The sequence below is a fragment of the Cricetulus griseus genome, chromosome 7 (assembly GCF_003668045.3).
Source record: "Cricetulus griseus strain 17A/GY chromosome 7, alternate assembly CriGri-PICRH-1.0, whole genome shotgun sequence".
In the NCBI taxonomy this organism is placed as follows: Eukaryota; Metazoa; Chordata; class Mammalia; order Rodentia; family Cricetidae; genus Cricetulus; species Cricetulus griseus.
Window position 1 is genome coordinate 109,888,792 of NC_048600.1, and position 18,963 is coordinate 109,907,754.

Genomic DNA, 18,963 nt, shown 5'->3' on the forward strand with positions numbered 1-18,963 from the left:
CTACAGAGAAAGTTCCAGAACAGACTCCAAAGCTACAGAGAGAAACCCTGTCTCTAAAAACCAAAAGAAAGAGAGAAAGAGACAGAGAGAGAAAGAGAGAGAGAGAGAGAGAGAGAGAGAGAGAGAGAGAATGTGTCATGACTTCTAGCCAGCAAGGTCTCTCTCTAGAGAACATTTATTTCTTATTATTATTATCATTATTATTTCTAAATAATATAGGTGTTTCTTTTGCTGCTTGAGATACAACAGAACTGAATTCCCACTGGAAAAAAATCAGTCTCTAGTTCCAGAAGTGATTTATGGCAGAAACATGAGCTGTCCCGCAAATTGGAAAGAGAAACTTTGCAGGATGTGGGGGTTACACACCTTTAATCCCTGCACTCTGAGGCAGAAGCAAGCAGATCTCTGTTGAGTCTGAAGCAGCTTGGTTCTGGGCCAGCATGGGACACACATTGAGACTGAGAAGACACAAAGAGAAACTCAGTTAACTGGGAAAAAGAGCCCCCTGACTAGGTAAACTGAGTCCCTTGGCTGCATCTCTGGGGCTTTAGTTGTGTCCATCACCAATAGCTGTTAGCCACCCCCAAGGCCTTGTCCAGGGTCTTATTTCCTTGGAAATCACCATTGGAGCAACAAGTTGGGCATCCCCTAAGGTTGACAATTACATAATTGTTTTGCAGGGACAGAAAGAGCTTTGCATGGCTCCAACATGCCAGACTTTAGCCTGTCTTCTTGGATGATGGAAACAGTTTGTCATGGAGCACATGATGTGGGTAGATGGACTTTATAGGAACAAGGATAGAGTCATTTTGTCACCTGAGATGGAGCAGCTGTTTCTGGCTCCAGCCCTCTGAATGCAGCAGGGTCTGGTCTGGCACACTTGAGCTGTGTTAACGTGATGCCTGTTGTAATGGGATTTTAAAAACCCAGGTTTTTTCCCCCCTTAACTCCTCAAAGGAGTACTCATCAATATAGACCTTTCTCCTCCCTTGAGCCTTTCCTGCTAAGATCTGTGTATTGTTTTGTTTTTTTTTTTAAGTCAGAATGCAACGATACTTCCTCTTTTAGGTGTGTTTAGTTGAATGTGACAGCAACACTCATAAAAACCAGTAAGTTAATCCCTTCAATTGCTTTAAATGAGGGGTTTATTTATTTATTTATTTATTTTTAATTTCAGGGCTCTGAGGGAAAAGAGGTGTTTGGTGACATCTAGTGTCCATTTAGGACTTCCTCAGGCACCAGACCCTCTGCTTGACTGAGTGGGGGATGTGCCGAGGTTATTTGGGAGGTAATTTGGGCGTAGTAAGTGGGGAAAATCTAGGCCTGGGGCACAGACTGCCCAAACAGTGTGATGAAACTGATCAATGCCTGTCAAAGAACTAGTATTCACCTCTGACCTAACCAAAGGGGTAGACAGGGGTACACACACCATCAGAAAATATCTTTTCTTATTTATAATGGTATGGGAGAAACGCAGAAGGTGTCCCCGCCACCCCATTTCATGTTAACAAGCAGGTCAACACCGTGCTGTGATGACGAAGATGATGATGATGGTGGTGGTGGTATTTTCTCTCATTAATAACCCCTATGGGAGGCTAGAGTTAGGAGGATGGGGATGGGATTTGGGGTCAGCTGGAAGGCAACGGTCATACACCGGTCAAATTCAGTAGAGGCCATTCCTTTCCCCCAGACAGGAACCAATCGTCTAGAACAAACCCTGGCAGCCTCATTCCTTCCAGGTAATTTTTATAAATGAGGGGATACCCATTCCAAGAGAGGACAAAAGGGAGAGGGTGTTTGTGTGTGTGCATATGCATGCATACAGCCTGCTAACAAGGGGCCCAAGTGCACAACAGCACTATCCCATTGAATGAATCCTGGCTCTTTATTATAAAAACCTTTTTTAAAAAGAGAGAGAGAATCAACTGCAGTTTTCTTCTTAATCTCCTTATTTCTAAACTGTTGTCCTAAGCAAGACCTTTCACTTTCAAAACACACACACACACACACACACACACACAAACACACCAGTCAGGTGGAAAATCCCATACCAGATGTTTACATAGAACCATATAAGCCATGGTGGAGTTAGGTTAAATCTCAGAATCGCCCGATGCTTTACAAACTCCAGTTTAAAAAAAAAAAAAAAAAAAAGAATCCAGCCATTTATTTTGCAGTGAATTTATAACAAATGCTGTTAAAGGCTTCGTCTTTTGACAGAGGTAATAATAAATTCACTGTTAAAGACGGTAGTTTAATTCCTTATACCTCCAATACTGCACAGAATAAACCATATTCATCACTGAGTAATTTTTTACCACATAAATCTTTAAAACTAACCGGTGAAGGCTGTTGAGACTGAAATATTGTGAATTTATTAGATATGCCCATGTAGTATTGGATTCAGAGGTTTCCATTCGAATATATTACAGGGAAAATTTGTGTCTTTAACTGTGACATTCCCTCCATTTTCCTGCCGCCAGTACTAAAACAAGCAGCTCCTTCAGAGTCAGCTGCATGTCTATTAGACAGAGATTTAGTAATAAACTCTTCGCTAATCTGCCAACAAGGCTGGATGACATTTCTGTGATATACCCTATTTAAAAGGAGTCGCAAAAGCTTTGTTTCTGTGTAATTACGTTCTCAGAAGGAGCTCAGCCTCCCTCAGCCTCTCCTGCCAGTGTTCTTGATATCGTATGGATTCAACACTCCAACCAAACTCGAAAAATATTAAAGCACATTATAGCCTCATTGCAAACATACGGAGCAGTAACTTCTGTCAAAGTTGTAGGATCCATTATGGGAGGTTTGGGCCAACTGATGAGAACATGAAAAGCTAGAAGCTGACGATATCCATAGACATATGATATTTAATGCTAATTAGAAAATCATATGATTCTCTGAACAAAAATAATAGGTGATGTCTTCAAGAAACTTGCTATTTTAAATTTTTTCATGTAACAGGACATATTAAAGACAATTAAACCCTCAGATTTGAACAAAAAAATCCTTTTGCCCAATTATATGAATTTTGAGTAAAACTCTGAACTGCTAAATGAGAGAATTCCAAACTTTTCTTATAACATTTAAACTACAACCAACTAGTGATAGCAAATTATATCTCCAATTCATTAAGGGAATGGTAATACACTTAAATTTCAATTTTTTTTTCTTAAGAGAGGTACAACTTTTCTTTCTTTCTTTCTTTCTTTCTTTTTTTTTTTTTTTTTTTTTTTTTTTTTTTTTTTTTTTTTTTTTTTTTTGCTCAGAGATACAGGAGTTTCTCTGTCCCTACTAATACCCCGTGTTTGGGAGGAGTTCCAAATCCAGAAACTTCCACAGAGCACTTAGGAACTTTATGATTCTTTCTCAAGAAAATGAAACCAAATAGGTTCCTAACCGCTCAACAAAGAAAACTCTCCCGGCAGCCCATCAAGATGATTCTTATAAGACAGGACTTGGCTGCAAAGATAAGCATAATACCAGCAATTAATATTCAGCATCTCACATTCTAGTCGAGAGGATGTGTTTCCCTTTGTGATGGGGCTCATAAGCGGAGAGTGTCAGGAGCCGGATTCCTTTCGTGCATGAGGATTAAGGAGGGGGAGAAAAAAAAAGCAACAGCAACCCTCCTCCATCTGTAAATGAATGAACATCTTGATTTTATAGCTATTTGCTTTGTAAAACTGAGGACTGAAACAAAAATTACCGGATGCCTAAGTAACACTTTAATTCGGAATTCATTTACGCCGAAGCTGTGTAGTTGTCACAAACCATAATGCAGTATTTAATTAAAATAACAGAAATGCATCTAGATATGTCCTGGGGTAGCTATCACCAAATTATAGTCTGTGCCATCAGTATTTTATTTATGAAATGGCAGATTCTTAGGTGCAACTAGGCTGAGGCAAGAGCATAAACATTTTAAACTTGCATCATTTTTAGAAAGGTTCCTTTTTTTTTTCCTGCTGTGTCTTTAAATTTTTTTTTCTTCTGTGGTATGGGGTGGGGGGTGGGATTGTTTCGCTGTGGATAAAGATCTCTCTTTCTAACTCTTGCTTTTCAACTATTGACCTCTCAAGTCTTCTGGCTGTGAAATCCTGTCTGTTGTCATGGAAAGGCTTTCGAGGTTCACAGAGCCACAGCAAGCGTGGGACATCTTAGGCAGAACTTGGACGTGGATTCCAGGATGGTAGGCTCTCCGTGCCTGTCCCCACTGTCTCCCTTACACCTTTGGCATCCATAAACGCCGGTTAGAGTTTACGAGCTTGCCTGCTCTACTTTGTCGATGTTCACTGCACACGCCTCTCCTTTTCATAAACGCATAGCATCTATCTTGCACGCACCCACCATCTATCTCCTCGTTCCCACCGGCTGTCCCATCCACCTCCTTGTCTGCAGAATTATGTTCAGCAAGGTCCCGATTTATAGGAAATAAATAATGAAAATGGAAGGGACTGGGAAAGATAATCGAAACATTCAAATTGTTATTTCTCACTGTACTTTACACAAACAGAACATCTGTAAACAGCTAAAGGTGTCAACTGGTCCCTAAAAAGCAATGCCTCCAGAACATTCTGACCAAGGAGGTCTCTGTCTGCACTGCTTCATCTGGGACCCAACTCTCATGCTCTTTGAGGCTCCAACATCTGACCTTTTTAAAATGGTAATTCATACCATGTCATTGTTGTCTTTCTGTCTGGTTCTTATTTATCCTGCTTATAATGGTGTGTGTGTCATCGAGCTCTGTATGATAATCCTAAGGACTGTAACACAGAGACAATCATGGCAGTCTCCTTAAAGAAAAAAAAATCCTTGCGGTGGCAGTATGAAGATATTCTGATAATGGTATCACAGCCCACTCCTACAGCTAGGGTCTCCTGGAAGGAGGGTTTCTTCTCCACTTGTAATTATTTTAGCCCCTTTCACAGGTCACATAAAAAGTTAATTTCAATCGCTGCTAATTTCCGTCCAACAAGAGCACAGTACTTTAAACCACCCAAAATAATTGGATTCAAAACAAATTTAGGAAATTGAGTGTGTTAGAAAGCAAATAAAAATATCCTTTTGGTAGGGAGGAGGGTGAAAGTAGTAAAAATGGCCTTTTTTCCCCTCTTCCCTTCTTTCCCCTTCACAACTTTGCCATTAAAGTTGCACCTACAGCTAGAAGTTTGTCCGTGAAAAATGGTCATTTTGTTTCTCTGCTCAAAGAATGTTATTAAAATGCTAATTTAAAAGAAAAAGGAGTTAAATATCTAGCGATGGTGCATTCTAATTGCAGCCATAATGAGCTCTCTAAATGTGCGTGCCCCTGACACACACAGAGCATAAACAGCAGTAAACAGATCATTAGTACCCGCGTTCATTTATTCTGGCGACCTTACCATGACCCCACCGAGGGTAGGGTGAAAAGCAGGTGGATCTGGCTGTGACACCCCCTAGAGGGATCCAGGAAATGAAGCTATAAGCTGTTGTCATGGAAACGCCTATGTGTGCAGATGATGTAACACACCGACAGGCTGTAGGGCCCTGCAACTGGGACGCTTGCCTTTCCCTCGCCGGAACAATCTTGAGGATTAAATTATTCATTTCTTTAATTCACAAAGCAAAAGGAATCCTAATTTTCTTGGTGATGTGCAGCTCTCTCCGGTTCATCCAGGGTCTAAGGCACAGTGACCTGTCCCCTCTCTCTCTAAAACCCACTCCAGCCTCCCACATTCCAGCCCCAAATAGCTGAATCTGGCAAAATCATAGTGTGGAAAGGCGGTGGTAATCCAACGTTCAACATCTGCATTTAAAGGAGAGAAAAATCCAGGGTTTCTGCCAAAATTAAAAATAATAAAGTGCCCTTTCCTGATGAGGGCCTGCTGGCTAGGGATTAAATGTATACTGCTTTGTTTGGAGAACAACAGTGGCAGGGTTAGCCCTGAGAACTGCCAAGCCCAAACCCGATGCCATGAGCATGGAGACCCACAGCCCTTAATGAGCACCTCACCCTAGCAAGGTACAAGAAAAAAGATGAGAATGCAAGCAGCTGCTCACCCCTCCCATGCCCAATTGAGAGAATGGAGATTAATAAATATAATTCTTTGGAGAATGATTCCGCTCTATCCTACCCTGTTTTGCACCAAACAACCTCAATAACCTTACGGCAACAATAGAATAACTTTTCTTCTTCTTCTTCTTTTTTTTTTTTTTTTTTTTTAAGGAAGCAGAAAAGACAATCTCTGGAAATTATTTTAAAATAAAAAATCTCCCAGCCTGCACCTCCCCCACCCCCCTCCCCATTGCACTTTAGATGAACCTGTGATATTGTAGCAATGGCCCTTGAAGTGCAGTGGGGAGGTGATTTAGGAGAATATTAAAGGCAATGTGGAGATTCAAGGCGCCTCTCTCAGGGAGATCTGGAGAAATACGCAGCACAGATGGGCCGAGCAGATTAAACATTTCCGTCACATTGTTTCCAAATTGTGTTGTGGTGCCTGAGGCTGGTACTGCGGTCAGAGCAAAACAGAGCGGTGGGGCTGGGAGCCGCACAGTTTATGGAATACATATTAATATGCCGGTCTCACATGGTATCACAATTCTATCAGCTCCGAGATGGCGCTGCTTCTATTGTTCCTGAATTCTGCACTTGGCACCTTGGTTCCTCCCATCTGTAAATGTTTACCTTGCCTGTCCCCTTTCTTCTTTAGGTGAAGTTTACATTGTCCGATACATTCCTGTCTCTCTCTACAAACCTGCTTCACTTCCCCCTCCCTTTATGGTTTTTCTGTAGCCTGTCCTCAAGCGCGCGCGCGCGCGCGCGCGCGCGCGCACACACACACACACACACACACACACACACACACACACACACACACACACAAGTTCCATCACCAACAGCATCTGGTGTGCCCAACCCCTCCACACCTCCCTGGCCCTGACTCGGTGGTCATGTGTTCACCCCCTCTTCAAGACATGAGTGTCACACTTGAAGCTAAATGTTTCCTCTCACTCAAATGCTCCTAGGCCCTCCATATGGAGCACACATCCTCCTCAGAGCACTCCATTCTTAAGCTGGGACGTGCTTCGTAGACTTGTCATCGTGAGTGCCCTGACAGCTTTTGCTGACCACCTTCCCATGCTCCTTTTTTATAACACTTATCTCCTCAAAGATCTCCTCAGACATCCAGGTCCATCAATCTTCAAGATAGCAAGTTCCCTGAAATGCAACAATAAATAAAACTGGCTCAATTGAAACAAACTTAATGATTCATTTGTGTTATGATCTATAGATCAAAATTCTGAATAATGAAAAAAAAAAAGAAAATGATTGCCAAGAACCTTCTCCACAGTGTAAAATAGCCTGGAGAGGCAGCCAAACTACCTAAGGTTTTGGCCAAGTGCTGGGCTCCAATCCTTTCCAGTGTCACAAAACCACCAGCTACCCAACCAACCATTTCCTTTTCCCTTCAGGAAAAAATATCTCCACAGAACTGTTTGTGCTGAAAAAATGGGTATGTCTATCTATCTTTGGCAGACAATTCCTGTTCCCAGCTTTCTTCTTCTTCCAGCAGATGGGAATTTGCTGGGTTAGACCCCTCAATTTCTCTTAAAACGCTATCTCAGAGAAAACATCCTCATTCCCAAAGCTGGATTTTGGTAGTACAGAATTCATAGGCCAATCCAGTGTGTGTGTGTGTGTGTGTGTGTGTGTGTGTGTGTGTGTGTGTGTGTACATATCTATATGTGTACATGTGTGTGTATACGTGTAGACCTGTATATACTGATCTTGGAATATGCAACCTACTCTGCTTAGGAACTCAAAGTTCACATCTTTACTAATGATAATATATGGTGAATGAGCACTATTAAGAGAATTAGGCAATCATGAGCCAATACTTGATTGGTTTTTCCCATACATATGTCAAGCAATTATTGAACCTTCGTGTCCGAGGCTGATTGACTGTTCTCTTGAAGAGGAATCCTCTTACTTACAACAGTGGTACAGTGAACTTTGACGGGTAAGAAAGTAAACCATAGGACATTTCCAGGGAATTCCAAAGATGCTTAGAGATCATTTTGATGTGAAAAGAGGATGTTTCTCTTAGGAACAAGAGACCCCCGTCACAGAACCTTATCAACGGAACTGACCAAGTAGAGGGCTTATTCCAAATGTCACAGAAAGCTATGAGAGGGCACCATGCCTTCTAAGTCACCGTGAAAATGAGTGGTGCCCTAGGACTGGTGAGCAGTTTGGACAGGAAGGGAATGGAAACAGACTACAAGGGAAGCACTCGTGCCAGAAGACCCAGCAAGTGAAGAGCAAGGATTCCTGGCTCTCTTTCTATGTATTTTGTTTAATAAAGTAGATGTCTATACTAGGACAAAGTACAGACCTAAGCCCCAAAGTCCACTGTATTTACCTCTAGAGTGTTATTTGTAAACTATGGAGGGTTCATTAAACCCTTTGAGAATCGAATAAAGGGTCTAGGCTTGAGACACACATATACATCCACACAAAATTTTATGCCAATTTCAAGAGTTAAAAGTCTTTCCCATCTGTCCATAGACAAGCTAAGGGTTCAGAGATTCCAGTTTAAGACTTGAAGCTCTAGAGAATGTGAATTCCTTCTGTTGGAACAGCCTAGGACTCACTGAGCCTAGAAATTGAATTCTCATCCCAAGACAGGATGGTCATTCCAGGTCATGTCTGTGCTACTCCAGGGGAGCCATGGAAGAGCTTATACAAATAGGAACCAGCGGGGAGGAGAGAAATTAAAATGTGGCAATCATGGAGTAAGGGTATTTAATCTCTTTTAAGGCTTATGATAGGCGCCTGCTGGTTTTCCCCCTGATATCCCCTGACACCTACTGACAGGGTATTTGCAGCACCACACAGGGGCTCAGGGCCCTGTGACAGGAGGAGCATCGAGGAGGCCTGTGATAGTCTTGAAACCATAAACAGCAATAGGAAACCACTGGAGGCAGAGTCAAGCTGTGTGACATGCCTGTGTTGGTGACCATACTGCTTTTTGTTTATAGAATTTGCTGTTCTTTTTATAGCAGGTTTGGTGGGTTGTTCTTTTTTTTTTTTTTTTCCCTTGCTGAATGAGATTAGCAGCATAAATCCTTTTAGGGCCATGTACACTCCCCCATAAAAACTTTTGATTGTGGATGAAGGTGAACACTGTGACAATTTCAGGTTCATGTAACATTTCATTCATCCAAGCCAACAGTGTCTCCATCCTGATGTTGGAGTCCAGACACCAACTTTCATTATCTAAACTTCTTCACGAGGAATGCTAAGAGTTCCAGGAGATTTGGCAAGGTTCAAGGTGAGAGAAACAGATGTTTGATCAAACATGGAAATAAGCAACATATTATACTTCTTTCAGGTGAAAGATGTGGCAATGAGCAGCAAGACGTGTGAAGGGTTTTGTCGAAGGATTTTTATTGTTGCTGTTTGTCTTTTTGTTTTTTTTTATTTTTGTTTGTCTGGTTTCGTTTTGTTTTTAGGGTTTTTATCTAAAGTATCTTTGGGTAATAATTCTATACCATTGAAGTCTTATCTTTACCCTCCATAGGATACAGAGTCTTGAAGTGAGGCAAGTGTAGAATTTGGATGCCCCAATGCTATACACACTTATAGGTGCCTGTCCCCAGCTTGAGGTAGACACACTCCTGCGTTGAAGATTGCAGGTCTCCTGGGAACCTCAAAATACTTTTCCAATTTTTCCAAACAGCTGTGCCAAGAGAAGCTCAGGTTCTATGGAAAAACATTGATCCCAGAAATTCAGTTCAGTTCCATCCTAAAACTAAAATCCAAGAAGCAGCAACTTAATAAAAATGCAGTAAATTAGCACCTCTAGACAGGGGCAGGGTTCATTCAGAGCTAGGGTCTGCCTGGCTGAGCCAGTATTCTCTCCATTTTAATAGTTTAATAAAAATTAGCATAATTAACGAACATCTGTATGATCCAGAGTGGTGCAATTTGGCACTTGGAAACGAGGGCTTAAACATGATTGCTGTGAGTTTAATGTTGTTTTAATTCTTTTTGGCACTGTGCAGAGAAATAAACGTTTGGTGGTGATAGTTCTCGGCCGGATCTCATTTGCATTTTTCTCCCTTTGATTATGAGCAATTGTGGACTCCCCAGCAATTCATCAAAGTAGAAATTATTTTAAAATACCTCGTGGTGTTCAGACTGAGCTGGAGCAATACGTGGGGGGGGGGGAGTGGGAGAGAAGGCTGGAAATTTCCATTCATGCTTTAAACACCTCAGCCCTGCAGCCTTTTTTGGGTATCCAACCAGGGGATGAAATCTGGAAAAGACAGTCAGATCCCAGGACCTGTAGGTGCTTTGATTAAGCTCCCAGGCTCCCACAGCAGGACACATATGGTCTCTGAGAATATGCTATCCTCCTCACACTTCTGCCGGCTCTTTTGTTTTGAAGGGCAGAGAGTTGCTCTCAACTCATTTCTCTTCTTACCACTGTGCCGAGGAGGCCACTGCATCTGCAGTCCACAGGTCAGTACTCCCCTCGAGCAAGAGCAAACTGACTGGGAGCCTGGCCTTGGCAGGTGCCCTGCTGAGCCTCATCTGCTTCCAGGCTGCACCCTCTTTGAGTTGGCAGACAGTATGTTTCCAAGGCTTGGTGCCTACCCCTGGCATCACAGCCAAAGGGGACTGTGAAGTGTCAGTCAAAAGTCAGGGGTCTCAACTAATCCCCTGTGGAGCCAAGCTTAACTTGGACAAGTTGCCTTTGGTCAGAAGGTAGCCAGGCAACATTCTGCTCACCCTCTTGCCTGTGAGAAAGCAAAAGAGCTAAAGCTAGTTTTTATGAGTTGCAGTGAGAGAGGAAGACAGAGTGTCACAGCAAAGCCCTTCAAATGAAGACATTCCTACAGCTTGGTAAACACGGGGCAGCTCTTACCAGAAAACCTAAGACACCCAAAAAATGGCGATACAGTTCAGGCTGGAAAACAAAACAAGCTGGAACTAGAAACCCAGCTAACATCAGCATTGGAAAATGGACCATAACATCACTTGCACTGAGCTGAGCTTTGACATGTCCTATCAGGCACAGACTGGGGAGTTCTGAGTGTGTCTCATATGACAGACACACTATAGAGGGAGGTTGCTTTCGGGAAGGAAGAAATGAGGAATTGGGCAGAGTGGTAGTGGATAGACACATTCAGTTATTTAAGACAATGTTGTTGTTGTTGTTGTTGTTGTTTGGGTTTTTGGGTGTTTGGGGTTTTTGTTTTGTTTTGGTTTTGGTTTTTTAACCTGTTTATGTGAGTGTGTGTAAATGTTCACATGGGCATATGCAGTGCACACACATGTGGAGACCTGAGGTAGATGCTGAGTGTGTTTCTTTTTTGTGTGTGTTTGTTTTTGTTTTTGTTTTGTTTTTTGTTTTTGTGTTGTTTGTTTGTTTGTTTGTTTGTTTGTTTTTGAGACAAGGTCTCTCATTATGTATACCTGGCTATCCTAGAACTCAGAGATCCACCTGCCTCTGCCTCCTGAGTACTGGGATTAAAGGGATGGACCACAATGCCTGGCTGCAGTTATCTTTCTTGATCTATTTCTACCTTATACAAAGAGACAGCGTCTCTCCCTGGAACCTAGAGTCTGCCAACTGCTACTCTAGCTAGCTGACCCAGTTCTGGGGATCTCCTGCTTCTGCTTCCCGTGAGTTATCATTACAAGCAGGCTGCTGTGCCCACCTGGCATCTATATGGGTGCTGAGGATTGGATCTCTGGGCTTCATTCCTTGCAAGACAAGTACTTTACCTATTGGACAGTCTTCCTAACCTCTGCTTTGATTTGTTGAGTTTTGGGTGGGTTGGGTGCATGTGTGTATGTATTTTGGTTTTTTTTTTTTTTTTGGTTTGGTTTGTTTTGAAGTTTTGTCAGTGGTGGTGGTGATAATTTGTTTTTTGTTTTGTTTTTGAGACAAGATTTTACTTTGTAGCCCGGGATGATATTGAACTCATAGCAATCATTATCTCAGCCTCTACAGTGCTGGGCTTATGGGTATGAGCAACCACACCCAGCTCCTTTTAGGACCTTTTAAAACTCAGTCTTGGGGCTGGATAAATGGTTAAGTAGTTAGGAGTTTGAGGGGGCCTGCTATCCTTACAGAGAATCCAAGTTTGGTTCCCAGCATCCACATGGGGCAGCTCTCAACCGCATGTGATTCCAGCTCCAAGGAATCTAACACGCTCTTCTGGCTTCTATGGCACATGTGCCTGCGTGTGTGTGTGTGTGTGTGTGTGTGTGTGTGTGTGTGTGTGTGTGTGTGACACAAGTTATATGATATCACAGTCTTAGTGAGTTCCAGGCTAACTTGGGCTAAAAAGTGAGAGAGACCTTGCCTCCCAAGGAAAACAAAGTCCTTAAAGGATCCACTCAGTAGTCACCATCTCACTTCTGTGGCATCTGAGACTTTTCTTGGCATATGGGAATCCATTTGGTGTCACTGTCTCCGAAGGCAGTTGGCCTCTTTCTTTCTTTTTTTTTTTATTTGTTTGTTTATTTGTTTGGGTTTTTTGGTTTTTGTTTTTGTTTTGGAGACAGGGTTTCTCTGTGTAGCTTTGGAGGCTGTCCTGGCACTCGCTCTGGAGTCCAGGCTGGTCTCGAACTCAAAGAGATTCTCCTGCCTCTGCCTCCCGAGTGCTGGGAGGCCTGTGCCAACAATGCCCGGCCAGTTGGCCTCTTTCTGCCACCACCAGTTCAATCACAAGGGGAGTGTCTAGGAGCCAGTTTAGAGTCAATCTGTTCAATTGAGAGTGCAAATTTTTATTGCCCCTTCATTCAGCGGGGGGCTCACCTAATAAGCATCCATTGGACCCACTCTGTGCTTAGGGTTGAGAACTCAAGAAACAAAACCAACAACGGCAGTAGTGGCGCAGGCCTTTAGTTGCAGCACTAGCAGAGGCAGGCAGATCTCTGTGAGTTCGAGGACAACCTGGTCTACAGAGTGAGTTCCAGGACATACAGGGCTACACAGAGAAACCCTGTCTCGGAAAATCAAACCAAAACTCCTTATCTGTCCTGGTTAGCATTAACTGTGAACTTGACATAGTCTAGATCTCCTGGTCAGGAGGGAGTTGGGGGAGATACTAAGTTGAATAGTTTTCTTTATCATGCTGTCTGTGGTCATGTCTATGATAAAATTGTCTTCATGGTCTTTTTTGTGTGTATGAGTGACTGGCTTCGCAAATATGTCTGTATACCATCTTGGGTGCCTGGTGCATGCAGAAGAGAGGACATTGGAACCCCCGGAACTGGAGTTATGGTTAGTTATGAGCCACCATGTGGGAATGGAACCTGGGTCCTCTGGAAGAGCAGCCAGGGCTCTTAACCACTGAGACATCTCTCCAGCCCTGTCTTGATGGTCTTAAATGAAATAGCAGGGTACCATCCATAGGCAGCTGGTCCTGGGCTGTATAAGAAAGCTAGCTAAGTGCTTGCCTGTAAGCCTGCCCGTCTGTGAGCCAGCAAGAAACATTCCTCCACATTTCCTGCCTTGAGTTCCTGTCCTCAGTTAAAGACTGTAACCTGGAAGTATAAGATGGAACAAACCCTTTTATCCTTGTCTCAGTAACTGTTCTATTGCTGTAAAGAGACACCATGACCAAGGCGACTCATGAAGAAAGCATTTAACTGAGGGCTTGCTCACAGTTTCACAGGACTTTAGTCCATGATCATCATGACAGGAAGCAGACAGGCAGGGCTTTACATCCTGATCTGCAGGCAGCAGGCAGAGAGAGAGAGAGACTGGGCCTGTCATGGGCTTTTCAAACCTCAAAGCCTACTCCCAGTGACACACTTCTTCCAATAAAGCCAAACTTTCTAATCCTTCTCAAAATGTTTATCAACTGTGGACTAAGCATGCAAATATGTGAGCCTGTGGCGGCCATTCTCATTCAAACCACCACATTCCCCTAAATTGCTTTTGGTCAGAGTGTTTTATTACAGCAACACAATGAAACTAGAATATATCTAAACCAGGTGTGGTGGTGAACACCTATAGTCCCAGCACTCAGGAAGCACAAAACCCTGTCTAGAAAGAAACAAGAGAGAGAGCACATCCCATCTAATAACTAGTGTTGTCGAAGGCAGCAAGGTGAACTCTTTTCTGAGAAAGCATAGGGTTCTTCACTGTAGACTATGGAGTGGCAGAGGGCTACATCTCGGCATGAAACTCAGGAATTTAAATCTGAAGGCTTTAGGTCCCATGACAGCCGGTGCTACACAGAGAAACCCTGTCTTGAGGAGGAGGAGGACGCCAAGGAGGAGGAAGAAGTCCTATGACATGGAGAAGAAGGATCTGTAAAAGCAGAAGAAAGGTCCCAAGCAAAAAAGATCCTGTAGCCTGTGGAAGTAGCCCAGGATAGAGAGCCTGTAGCCTGTGGAAGTAGCCAAGGCGAATTCTGTTTTATTAAGGAGGTGGATGGCAACACCAGGCACTGAACAGGACAGGGGGACAAGGGGCCTCATCCACCTTGTTAAGAAGTTGGCGAGCCGGGCGTTGGTGGCGCACACCTTTAATCCCAGCACTCAGGAGGCAGAGGCAGGCAGATCTCTGTGAGTTCGAGGCCAGCCTGGTCTCCAGAGCGAGTGCCAGGATAGGCTCCAAAAACCAAAAAAAAAAAAAAAAAGATTTGTTAAGGGGCTGGAGAGATAAATCAGATTTCATCCCCTGGTTGGCAAGAAGGGCTGATTATTATGTTTTTGGATACCAAAAAAAGGCTGTGAATACCAGTTCATTCTGGCAGCCAGCAAAGAATCTCAGGAGGCAGAGACAGATGGATCTCTGTGAGTTCAAGACCAGCCTGGTTCTACAGAGTGAATTTCAGAACAGCTAGTGCTACACAGAGAAACCCTGTCTTGAGGAGGAGGAGGAGAAGGAGGAGGAGGCAGTGGCAAGAGCTGGGCATGGTGGTGCACGCCTTTAATCCTAGCTCTCAGGAAGCAAAAGCATATAAATCTTTGTGAATTCGAGGCCAGCCTGGTCAACATAGTTCCAGTACAGCCAGGACTGTGTAGAGAGACCCCTGTCTCAAAAAAGAAGCTGTCAAGGGCAGTGGGAACCCACACTAAAGGTTCCTAGCAGGGTAGCAGCATTGTCTGTGCAGTTACAGCATTCTGGCTACAGGATGAAGAGCGGGTTGAGGGAAACAAGGGTGCAGGCACCGAGAACAATTGCAGAGCGTTTCTGTAGTCCTCGTACAGTGATGTGACTCGAAGATCCTGGCAATGGGGATGGAGAAGTGGGTAGACGTCAGTAAAGTTTTGAAGAGCGAACTAATAAGATTGACCAGAAGGTAGGGGTGAAGTTGGGAAGGATCCTGTTTTCTGCCCTGAATAAGTGAGGGCATCTTGGTGTTACTCACTGAGGTCAAGAACTTAGGAAGTAAAGAGAGCTGGGGTGTGGTCATGGGGATAGGAGTGGGCTGATGGGTTAAATTTAGGGCATACTGAGCTTTCAACAGCTTGGTGGGCATGTATTTGGGGTATTATTTTTTTTTTGCTTTGCTTTGTTTTGTTTTGTTTTTCCAGGCAGGGTTTCTCTGTGTAGCCCTGGCTGTCCTGGAACCCACTCCATAGATCAGGCTGCCCTCAAACTCAGAAATCCGCCTGCCTCTGTCTGCCAAGTGCTGAGATTAAAGGCATGCGCCACCGCCACCCAGCATAGTGTTTTACTTTTTGACGGGGCTGTTTGTTGTCTTGTGTGTGTGCCCATATATGCAGCTGCACCTGTGTGTAGATGTCAGAGAACAATCTTGGTTGTCCATCTTGTTTTTTGAGAGAAGATTTCCCACTGACCTAGAGATCGCCAAATAGTCTGTTTGGCCAGCAAGTTCCAGGCAGCCACCTGTCTCAGCCTTCACAGCCCTGGCATTACAAGGGTGTACCATCATGCCCAGATTTTTTATGTAGGTCCTGGGGATCAAACTCAGGTCCTCGTTCTTAGAAAGCAGGCACTTTTCTGACTGAGCTATTATTTCCCAAGTCTACACTCAGGTCCTGGGACCCAGCTCTTGTATCTGTGCTGGAGTCCTTAATTGTTCATATGCCATTCACAATAACATGGTGGTTAAACTACAAAGGTACATGAGATTGTAAATCAGAACAGGGCTAGGACAGACCCTAGAAAACACATCAAAGAGAAGATGCCTGATGATGGTGGTGCACGCCTTTAATCCCATCACTCGGGAGGCAGAAGCAGGCAGATCTCTCTGGTCTACAGATTGAGTTCCAGAACAGCCAGGGCTACACAGAGAAACTCTGTCTGGAAAAAACAAATAAATAAGTAAACGTGGAGTGACGGAGGCAAAGGCTGGATCAGAGTAGCTGGAAGGGTGAGTAGCCAGGAAGAGCCTGGGCAGTAAACGAAAGAAGTAAATCAGGAAGTCTGAGGTGGAGGTCAGTGTAAACTAACAGACATGGGAAGCAGGCATGCAATGGAGATTAATAATTGTTTTCAACAGTGAAAGAGATGTGCACATTTTAGAGCTGATGGGAAAGAGTCATTTATGTGAGAGGCAGAGGTCAGACTCCATGAAATAAACAGAGGAAGGGAGGAAAGGACAGGGGGGAGTAGGGAGGGAGGGAAGAAAGGATGAAAGGATGGAGAAGGGAGGAGGGGTTAGGCCAGGAGAGGGGTGTATCCCCTACTTGAATGGGACAGGGAATGCCGTCAGTACAGGCAAGTTCCTCGGCTGCAGGAGATGCACACAAAAACATCTGGCCATCTCTTTTCTCTTTGAAAGTGGAGGAAGGGAGCTGCTGAGTGAGAAGAAGCAGTGGAGTTGGAGAAGAAGAATAACACCAGCAACAAAAAGGTCACCAGTTAAAGCTAGAGAGCCTGAATTGACCGTGTCCCCAACCTGGTTTCTCTTCTTTCCCCTAAAGCTCAGCCACCAGCAGTGTAAAATGTGGGTAGCATCAGGGTCCCCACACCCAACTGAAATAAAAGGCTCTCGGGCCCTTTCTTATTTGCTCCCCTCTATCATTTATTACCTGCCTGTCATTATTGCTGTATCTCGCACCTCTCCTAGGGACGAATCTAAGGCTTAGAACACCATCTGTAGCCGAGCAGTGATGGCACACACCTTTAATACCAGCACTTGAAAGGCAGAGGCAAGTGGATCTCTGTGAGTTCCAGGCCAAACTGGTCCGCAAAGCAGATGCCAGGACAGTCAGGGCTACACAGAGAAACCATGTCTAAAAAAAACCAAAAAAAAAAAAAAAAAAAAAAAAAAAGAAGAAGAAGAAGACGAACACCATCTGTACAGCACTTTCTATTGTTCTATTCTACGGTGCTGCTTCCATCCTCACAGCATGGAGAGGAGGAATGCAGATCAGGAAGGCAAAACTAGGAGAAACCGAAGGTCACAAGGCTGCTAAGTGGCCAACCGAGGATTTACGCCCAGCCTATATGACTCCAAAGGCCATTACTCTATCCTATAAACTCCCAAAGAACAAGCAGTGTTTTGACTCATCATTCTGTCCCTTGAGGAAACCCAGATACACTTTGCACAAGGAAGATGCTTGATGGATAGTATTGATTTGAACTATGACCTGCCACCCTGAACGTCTTTAGTGTTCTGGCATTTTAGTTAGTGTTCAGACTTCTCTGAAGTAGCCATAGCATTTGCTTGGTTAAAGAGAAGGGGTCTAGAAAAATGGCTCAGCACCTAAGAGCACATACTGCTCTTCCAGAAGACCTGAGTTCAAATCCCAGCACCCATATCAAGTAGCTCACAACCATCTTAGGAGATCTGACTCCTCTGCCCTCCAAGGACACCTGTACTTACACATGCACACACACACACACACACACACACACACACACACACACACACACACACTGACACACATACATATAATTAAAAACAATTTTTTAAAAGCTGTTAGGTTCAGCAACAGCATTAAGTATGTAGACAGGGTGAGAGTGAAATGGACACACTTACTTTTCTCCTCTAGATGACTTTGTTAAACATAATAATCCCATGGAAGGTATTCACAGTTCATTCTGGCAGCCAGCAAAGAATCCAGCCACAGACCCCCACCATCACTGTGTGAGGTTTATGGAAGCATTTCTCCAACCACCGCCATCTTCTTTTCCCTTTTCAGGAGTACAACATGTACGGCTGGTGGGTAGGAGAGCTGAACAGCCTCATCGGGATTGTTCCAAAGGACTACCTCACCACCGCCTTTGAAGCAGAAGAATGATGAAGCCCAGCGCCATCATCAATGAATAGCCCTCAGTAGAGCACAGTTTGTGAGCTGTGGCTTTGCTTCGCTGTGACGACGTCATCAGTGAAGCAGGGTTTTCCTTCCTTTCCAAAAGCGATGTTAATGATTCAAATGAAAGGGGATGGTTGTGAACATATTTCATTGCATACATATATGATATTCTCAAATATGAAAGCATAAAAATAAATAAAGTTGTTTTTTGGGTTTTGGGGGTTTGGGGTTTTTTTGGTTTTGGGGTTCTTTTGTTTGTTGTTTTTGTTTTGTGTTGTTTTTCAAGACAGGGTTTCTCTGTATTGTTTTGGAGCCTGTCCTGGAACTTGCTCTGTAGACCAGGCTGGCCTCAAACTCACAGAGATCTGCCTGCCTCTGCCTCCCGAGTGCTGGGACTAAAGGCGTGCGCCACCACAATAAATAAAGTTAAGAAGGAAATGAAAAAAGATAGATAACCCATGGCTTAGAGATGTAGCTCAGTTGGTAGACTGCATATCTAGCATGCTTGAAGCCTGCTCTCATCCCCAGCACCACATAAAAATGGACAATATGGTGCACACCCATAACCCAGGCGGGCGGAAGGTAGAAGTAGGAGGATCAGAAGTTCAAGGTCATCCTCAGCTATGTAGCAAAATTTTTTTTTCATTTAAAAAGTATTTTGGGGGCCAGATGGTGGTGGCACACACCTTTAATCCCAGCACTTGGGAGGCAGA

General features: G+C 43.8%; 1 protein-coding gene across 1 annotated transcript in view; it reads left to right on the forward strand.

Moving 5' to 3' along the window:
• Skap1 (src kinase associated phosphoprotein 1) overlaps positions 1 to 18,235 on the forward strand; it is a 270,687-nt gene extending 252,452 nt beyond the window's left edge. Inside the window, exon 12 of the mRNA XM_035448147.1 lies at positions 18,137 to 18,235. Coding sequence (XP_035304038.1) covers positions 18,137 to 18,235 — 99 coding nt within the window. The remainder of the gene's footprint in view (positions 1 to 18,136) is intronic.
• Positions 18,236 to 18,963: the final 728 nt, after the last annotated feature.